This window comes from Tachysurus fulvidraco, chromosome 8 (genome assembly GCF_022655615.1).
Source record: "Tachysurus fulvidraco isolate hzauxx_2018 chromosome 8, HZAU_PFXX_2.0, whole genome shotgun sequence".
NCBI lineage: Eukaryota > Metazoa > Chordata > Actinopteri > Siluriformes > Bagridae > Tachysurus > Tachysurus fulvidraco.
In genome coordinates this window covers 14,771,487-14,780,574 of record NC_062525.1, presented here as the reverse complement: position 1 = coordinate 14,780,574, position 9,088 = coordinate 14,771,487, and the positions used below count along the sequence as shown (strand labels likewise).

The following is a 9,088-nucleotide window of genomic DNA, read 5'->3' as shown; positions in this document are numbered from 1 at the left end:
TACAATCAGCCAATCGTAGATTAAAAGGTAGTACACGTCGAGCCAATCCCGTAATAGAGAAGGCGGGATTATTACTAACACTGCTCGGGTGAAAATGAAATCGATTTAGATTTCAGGACGCAGTTTACAGGGAAAAGGTGAGTATTCTAGAAATGTTTAGGTCTGTAGTTATTAGCTGTTTAATAATAAAATAATGCATGTCACTTGTGTAAAGGTTCAGTACAGGAATAAATGTCATGTAGAGTAACTTGATGGTTACTAAGTAGTGTGTTGTGTGTGTTATTGCACTGTTGTTACACACACAGCTGTATTTATACACGTCATGTATTTGTTCTTAATTAACTTCTTCATCACTTCGTTTACACCTTAAACCACTTTTTAATACTTTTACTAATGCACAATGAAACATGTAGAAATGTTTATAATCCGTTTAGTCTGCTGTGGTCAACAAACCTGAATGAGTAAAAAGACAAAGTGAAGTAATTTTTACATTTACAAAACTTACCCTAACCTCAAATCTCTCTCTCTCTCTCTCTCTCTCTCTCTCTCTCTCTCTCTCTCTCTCTCTCTCTCTCTCTCTCTCTCTCTCATAAACACACACACACACACACACACACACACACACACACACACACACACACACACACACACACACACACACACACACTATCTATCTATCTATCTATCTATCTATCTATCTATCTATCTATCTATCTATCTATCTATCTACATAGAGAGAGAGTGAGAGACAGAGATAGTGAGAGAGATTATAATTATTATATTTTTATATTTATAGATGTATTTTTATAATTATGCTCGTTTGTTCTTTGCAGTCATCATGTGGCTACAGTTATGGTTTGGACTGTTTGCTTTTTGCCTGCTACAAGCTGCACAGCCTGTTTTCAGTAACACCAGAAAGCTTGATCCGGAAATCACTATGAATATTGTAAGTATTTCTAATCTGCCTGTATGATGTGTTTCAGAAGCTACAGACAGTTTGTTTTTTTTCACTGTATTCTTTATAGCCACACATTCACATCTCACATATCTATATTTAATGAATTATTTTTTAGCTTACCCCAAATTGGTTTTAAAATAAGAAAAACAACAGCATTTTTAATGCATGTCATGCTGTTCCTTACATGAACATAATGTTCCCACTTTAGCATGTGCTCTCCATGGGACTGCACTTTCATAGGGGATCTCTTTCTTTTTAAAACCTTTTGTTCTTTGACTCTGAGATCCACTGCTGCATACAGAGCACACCTGTTATCACTAAAAATCCTATCATGCGGTGTGTACTGTGGACTGGCCTTCTGACAGGAGTGCGAACTCAAAAATTATATTCAGCAAATGTGCTATTTATGGTAACCTTTGAAGAATGTACACAGGATTGAACATTTCATTAAAGCATCAGACTTTTTGAACCTTCTTCTAAGGAAGTAAAAGAAATGAACAATATTCGGAATAATGAAAAAGATCTTTCTGTGTGATAACGCATATATTGGGGACATTTGATGTCAGAAAGTGTTTCCAAGGCAAATCACAGGTCGATATTAATGCACTGGTTCTGTGACGGATGCTGGATTTTTTTCTGTGAGCAGAAATCTATTTCACTTTTTTAACAGCATTTCACATTTTCTTTGTAGCAGTCAGAAGTAAAGGGTGAATTTCTGTCATTTCTGTCAATTCTTCATGATGGAAGGCTTTGTGTTTTTTGGTAACATAGCTTATTAACAAGACAAAGAGAAAAGAGAGGCTGGTGTGGCAATGACAGTTTGTAGCTGTTATAGCATCAGATATAACAGGATGATTAATAGGTAAAAACAGTGATTGTGCGAAACAGGCAACGTGCCGTTCTGTTAAAACTGCTGGCAAAACCTCATTCACTGTTTAAACATTTGCACAGTTAAACAACCAAATTATAGCAAATCAAGGAACTAAATCAGATAAGCTTATTGATTTATATGTCAATGGGGTTTTTTTTGAAGCACAGAACAGTTGGCTGTAATTTTTTTTTTTTAGCCTGTAAACCTGTTCAAGGTCCTTTTTTTCTGGCTTTCAGTGTTTGAGAGCTGTTTTTTTCCCCCGTCCTCAGCTATGCCGTTGTTCAAACTCAGAACTAGAAGTGAGCAGAGACAGAGAGAGATAAGCGTAAAGCAGCAGTGGGTTTATCCTAAAGTGGCCTAAAGTAGAGCGTGCAGACTGCAGGCCCCGGGGGGAGTGGGAAATTGCGGTGCCTTTAATTATGCATGAGGAGATTGCACGTCGGCCCTGGAACCAGCAGGCTCACACGATTCCTTTGAAGTTCCTGATTAGAATGCATTTCATATTTATAACGATGGGGGAAGTTGACTCCAGACAACAGAATTAAATCTGCTCCCAAAGTGACAAATGGATTAGTTTTCACTGCAGTAGAAATGTATTCTATTTATAGGGATTGTGCCTCATGCCGTTGTGTAATAATGTGCGGAGTGAACTGTTATTTTGTGGCAAGAGTAATTGGATGCATCATTAAATGGATGCATCACATTTCAAACACACTTAAACATTTGGCTTGAACTATGCTGGCAGTCAAATGTTAATCAAAAGATAGTCAGCCTCACATTAAGAACACCAGTGAGTGATTTTTTCCTGTGAGTCACAATACACACAAACACCTACCTTGGGGCAGTGTAGCATGGTCAGTCCATCAGCCAGGACAGAACCCTAAGGAAACCCACAGAGACACGGGTAACTTCTGAAACTCCATATAGACAGTAGCATGAGTTCAAGATTGAACCAGGAACCATGTGTTGTAACCAAACCACCCACAATCCCACTGTGCCAAGTCGGTTTAAATGATATCCTCCAGAATTATAATCTAATCCATTGGAATCACTGTAATTATGCACTTCTCTTGGTCTGACACATAAATATTGTACATATTGTGAAAATATATGCAGACATCATAATCTATTTGCTATTTATCTATTTTTGGATGTCTCTACATGGTGCACTTCTAGTTTCACCATAGCTGAAACACTGTATCAGTGTGTATACAGTTGAGACACGGACTCTCAGGCCTTTCACCAACAGAGCTTAGTGTGATTCACATCTATCTATTTATAGTATTACAATAAATGACATCACGGTCCAGATTGTTGGTGGAAAATCTGTTCGTATCAAACGATACAAAGAATTCTATTTAAAACCATTTGCAGTACTTTGTGTTTGCTTTATAACTTTAGATTTTCGATTATTATCGATTGATTATTTACAGTGTAAATTATGATTAATGCTTGCTGTTGATTTTCCGTTTGTATTCACACTGATGTCTGTGTGCTGATGTGCTGCTTGGACTTTGCTCAGATTTATTGGTTGTGTCTGCGTTTGACAGAGTGAGATCATCAGACACTGGGGTTATCCAGCAGAGGAGTTCGAGGTGGTCACTGAGGACGGCTACATCCTGAGCATTAACAGGATCCCACACGGAATCCAGAGTAAATTCCAAGAAGGTGATATTGTAAAGATTTTTGACATGGTGTGCACTTAAACCCCTTAACAAAACACCCTAGTCTTTGATTTTTAAAAAAAAATTTTTTGCATTGATTTCACTTCAACTCTTTCTGTGTAACGGCAGAAGTAATAACGCACTCAAACATGGTTTCACACGTACTCAAACTACCTGCATTTAGAAATCGTCACACCACCACAGAGCAAAAGAGAAGTGGGTTTAGTATTAGTCAGCTTTTTGTGTGCAGGGGAGGATAACTCATGCTATTATAAAACCATGCTTGAACAGAAGGTGCAACCCACGCGTGACCTTGGTTTTAAGTAACATTTTAGTTTTGTACTTGTGAGCCACAGTTTCATAGACCACCTCTACTCCATATGGATGCTGATTAAATAAATTAAATAGATCTATCAGGTCAGAACTCTTTCATGCTAACCCAGTATAAGCACCCAGTATATTCTTATTCACTGCAACCGGGGAAATAAACAGGAGACACTGTAATAAATGTTTGATAACCAGCTTTATTATGACATATTTATGATTATACATTTAGTTTTATGATATAAATTGCTCAAGGTCGCATTCACTCTTTTATTTCTGCTTCAACAATTCAGTAAAATATCGCTGGTGGAAATCGTCCTTCCTTTTCATCATTTATATTCTCCATATTTCATTAAAGAGCTCAATGCATATAATATTATCACCAGGGAAAACTGCTGGCATGGAAAGACCATTTCGGCTGTGATATCAGCCTCTTTTATTTACACCAACATGAAATGATTTCACTGACACAAATCTGTAAGAAGATTTCAGGCTCTTGAAAGGATCATCGGCCATGTGCCATGTGGAGTTGTTTTTTTTTTTGACAATGATTTTAGAACTTGAGGCAAGGCTGTGTATTTATGCTTATAGAAAATAAGTCTAAGAGTGTGTGCTTTGAAGCAATTCATTTATGTTTATGAGCCTTCTGCTAGTTGGTTATGATGGTTAAAATGTCTGTTAACTGCTAATCATGAATTCTGATGTGTGATAAATAAGTAAAAAAGCTCCTCAAACAGATTATGTTGGATGATGTGTGTAGTGGTGTCGAGTGTATAAGCTTTAGAGCTCAGCAGCAGCACTGGAGACGCATCTCATTTCCGGCTGTCTCACTTCTCCATGCCACATGGGATAGATAGAGTACAACATGCCTCAGAGGAACACCAGACCAAAACTAAACAATTTCTGGAAGAAAGAAGAGATGTCATTCAGGCTTAAAAGTTAGGACGAATTAAAAATGGCGGTTAAGGTTTAAAAAAAAGAGGAGCTGCCATAGAAAGGCAGATGTCCATCTAGACTTCTGATGTATTTTAAACACATTTTAAAAACATTTTTTTCCACTTTCTTAATTACATCTTAAACACAACTTTAAATTAATTTAGAATTAAAATGTGGTTAGAGTCAACATTTTCACACGACTGTACTTCCCAATTCAACATATCCGGTGTGGCTAAATCTTGTGCAATCTACGCTTTCACATGAGATTGCTAGTCAGTTATGCAGTAAGAGGTAAACCTCAGTTTCGCAGGTTGAGCTGTGACCTTGGGTTATGGGTTATGCGGTGGGGGGATGGAGCACCAAGAATGGCTGCTCTGAAGCAAAACAGTCCTGTTTGGTCGCTCTCTGTTTGTGCTTGGGAGAAGACTAGCTTACTTCCTGTTTCTGATGATCAGTGATAAAGCTTCCAAAATGTACATGTGGAAATGCAGTGGGCAACTGGTGTAAAGCTGGTACACATATTCCCTCTGCTGGCTGGACACAAAATCACTGCTTTGTGATTTTGGAAATACGTCAATTCCATTATGTCTCTAGCAAAGGCATGAATAATTCATATATAAAATGCAAGGCTCCCTGGTGCAAAGAGGGTTAAGGGCCTTGATTAAGGGCCCAACAACTTGGGAGTGCTGAGGTTTAAAACCATGTCCTTCTGTTCAGTAACCCAGACCCTTAATGACTGAGCCAACACCGTTCACTGCTTCTCTTTCCTGTTTGTAGCAGAGCCTAAGCCTGTGGTGTTCCTTCAGCATGGGCTCCTGGCCGCAGGAAGTAACTGGGTGACCAACCTTCCCAACACCAGCCTTGGCTTTTTGCTGGCTGATGCTGGGTTTGATGTGTGGATCGGAAACAGCCGTGGGAACACCTGGTCAAGAAAACACGTCAGGTTCAACCCTAAACAAAAAGAGTACTGGCAGTTTAGGTGAGTTTAGCCTTTTGTCCAATGTGATTTCACATCAACAACTGCAGTACAACTGAATATTAAAGATGGAATTATGGAATAATATACAATGTAATGCACAGGATAAATAATACAAGGTGAATAGAAAACAGCTCAAATGTAAGTACAAAAAAGGAGAAATCGAAATATTTTCATATAAGAATTCCATTGTAAAAAATTGAAAGAAAATAAAACGAAATACATGAACAGATTTTTTTCAGTTGCATTACAAATTAAAACCAGATGTTTTTTTAAGCATCTAAATATTTGTGGTCTATTTAATACTGATTCAATAACTAGAGCTGCAAATAAGTAATGCTTCATGTAATCCCATGTTTCACAATTCTTTTTATTTTCTTTATTGTGTGTCTTTACGGCAGCTATGATGAAATGGCGAAGAAGGACCTTCCAGCAGTAATAAACTTCATCACAAAAACCACAGGACAGGAGCAGATTTTTTATGTTGGCCATTCTCAGGGAACCACCATTGGTAATATATTAAGATCTTTTAATATATTAAGGTCCTTTTCAGTGAATCATCTGATGTCTTACAAAGGCAGATGTGGCTCGTGATCTAGTCATTTTTTTTATTGCTTAATTCTGTACGTTGAACCACAAAATGTGTGTGCTTCCGATTGCAGAAACACATGACATTTTTGGGAACTTATTTAGAAATCATTTATTTTTTTAAAGATTCTGAACGAAATCTGTAGGGTTTCATGTGTGAAAGTACCAAGAACCAAATATGGAACCAGATGTTTTGCCTAATCTTGCACCTGACATGATCTCTTTGTGCCTTTGTAGCTTTTATGGCATTTTCCACAATGCCAGAGCTGGCTAGCAAAATAAAGATGTTTTTTGCCCTGGCCCCTGTAGCCACAGTAGCCTTCACAGAAAGTCCAATGGGCAAACTGAGTATTCTCCCTGAGTTTGTCATCTGGGTGAGTACGAGCATGTACACTATTGTACATCACTGACATACAGCACTCCTCTTAAACATTTTTAATATATTTCTTTCTTCAATTCTCAGAAATTATTTGGGAACAAAGACTTTTTACCTCAGAGCGCTCTCATCAAGTTTTTTGCCACCCAATTCTGCAGTAAGAGACCAATCAGCATTTTGTGTGGAAATATATTTTTCCTTTTGTGTGGTTTTGATGAGAGAAACCTGAACATGGTAAGTCGTTCAGCTGCAAGTCCCCAATTTTGTAGGCCAAAAAGTATGAATAAAGATTTTCAATCCTAGTACATAGCCATAACATTTTCTTTCTCCTTTCTCTCTCCAGACCCGAACACCCGTGTACACGACACACTGTCCAGCTGGAACCTCTGTCCAGAACATGGTGCACTGGTCTCAGGTCAGCACAGATCACATCATCTCAAGTCTATATTCATTTCTATTCTATAACTCAGCATCTCCATAATACAAAATTTTATAATAAGGAGGAATAGAAATGTACTAATGCTTCTTAAAACACTTAAAACCTTGAGAGTTTCTTCATTAGCTTTAGTAAGATGGCAGTATTTGAGGCTGAAAATAAAATGATGTGGGTGAAGATGTTAATGAAGAATAAGAAGTTTATTTCAGCATAGCAGTGACAAAATACATGAAGTACTTTGGGTTCATCGGAGTCAGTAAGAACACAGGACAAATCCTGCTCAAGCATTTTATACTGTTTTCCCTTTCTGTAGTTTAAATGAGGTTCCGCTTTGAATATGTATTGAGTGTAAGAACTGAGTGTCTCCCAAATGGCTGGGATACACCTTGTTGTCTAGCCGGATGTCTTTAAATGTTAATCATGGTCACGTACACCTTGACTTGGTATTGTTACAATTGTTATCAACCAAATGGTCCCCTTAAATGGTAATCACGGTCATGTGGCATGCGGTCATGTGGCTTGGTATAGTAAGTATAAAGACATGCCCAGATTAAAATCTTTAAATTGACAGTACTGTGTGATTGGGTGGGTGCGTGAATCTTCATGTGACTCTGCCCTGTATTGAATTGGCACCCTGTCTAGGGTGTCCCCTACCTTCTGTCCTGAGTCCCGAGGAATAAACGCCAGGCCCCTGTGACTCTGTAGGAAGTACAGAGCAAGTGCAGCAGTATAGAAAATCGATGGATGGAAAAGCACTACATTAAGTTATCTGTACTGTAAATTTTCCTGAATGTATTTACACTCAGTCTTCAGTGCTCCTTGAGGATATTCTGTACAATAAACATAGAAATGTTATGTATAATACCAATCAATAAAGCCATGTATTTATCTATAATAAAAGATCCCTGGTAGACAAGGATGTATGCATCTACTCTATTATAGACAAACAGTGAGAAATGTTTCATGGAGCATTTTTTCCACAGGCTATAAAGAGTAAGAAACTGATGGCATATGACTATGGAAAAGCTGGAAATATTGTTCATTATAATCAGGTAAGTGAGAATTCACTATTATAAAAGCAAATGTCCAGGTTTTCAGAAACTTAGAAATAGAAATCATTATACATCCACAAAAGTCTGACCACAAAAAGGTCTCTCATAGCTAATTTTGTTAACTGTCTCATGTCAGTCAACCCCTCCATTGTACAACGTGCAAGACATGAAGGTGCCCACAGCGCTGTGGTCCGGGGGACACGACACACTGGCAGACCCAAAGGACATGGCTGTGCTGCTCACACAGATCCCCAACCTGGTGTTTCATCGCAACATCCAGCACTGGGAGCACCTGGACTTCATCTGGGGCCTGGACGCCCCACAGGAGATGTACGAGCCGATGATCAAGCTGATGAGACAAAACGTCTGACCGCCATTTAGACTTTTTATGCCTTTTTATCCTGAGTTTTAGTTTATAACTCTACAACAACCAGCACTATGCACTCTTACTGATTCCTTAGCAGGGAATTATAGCAAAGACCAGCAAATATTTTTACTTCCTTTTACAAATGTTTGTTTTACCTCAAATTTATCTAACACATTCGATTAGTACTCATGCTGTTAACACAAGCTTTGTGAATGTATCCGAGTATTGAGCCAGGTGTTGATAAGACACTACTTTCCCCAGTGTATTTCACAGGGTACACCGAGTTTAATACGAAATGAATGGATTTCAGCTTCTAATTATAAAGGAATCTTTTTATTTTGTTTGCATTGTGAGATTGTATTTCAATTTTCTAAAGGCACTGACCAAAGCTCTTTTTCCCCAATCAGATGATCATTTGACTTGCTTTAAAATCAGTGGACTCAAATCCAATAAACATTCATATTCAAATAAAAATGTGCATCACATTCATTTTAGACCTCAACAAGCTTAAGAAAAACCATTAACTAGACAACATTAATA

At 37.9% G+C, this 9,088-nt stretch overlaps 1 protein-coding gene across 2 annotated transcripts; it reads left to right on the top strand.

The window, feature by feature from the left end:
* The first annotated feature begins 6 nt into the window (after positions 1 to 6).
* On the top strand, positions 7 to 9,022 carry lipf (lipase, gastric). Of its 2 annotated transcripts, none has more exons than XM_027137676.2 (10): positions 7 to 137; positions 834 to 946; positions 3,380 to 3,497; positions 5,534 to 5,732; positions 6,131 to 6,240; positions 6,555 to 6,691; positions 6,781 to 6,927; positions 7,037 to 7,108; positions 8,113 to 8,181; positions 8,318 to 9,022. In XM_027137676.2, the coding sequence occupies exons 2-10, from the start codon at positions 839 to 841 to the stop codon at positions 8,549 to 8,551; spliced, it is 1,194 nt and encodes a 397-aa protein (XP_026993477.1). In that variant the 5' UTR covers positions 7 to 137; positions 834 to 838; the 3' UTR covers positions 8,552 to 9,022. The 2 variants fall into 2 exon arrangements, with proteins under 2 accessions (XP_026993477.1, XP_026993476.1); XM_027137675.2 differs by having other exon boundaries at positions 5,531 to 5,732.
* The last annotated feature ends 66 nt before the right edge of the window (positions 9,023 to 9,088 follow it).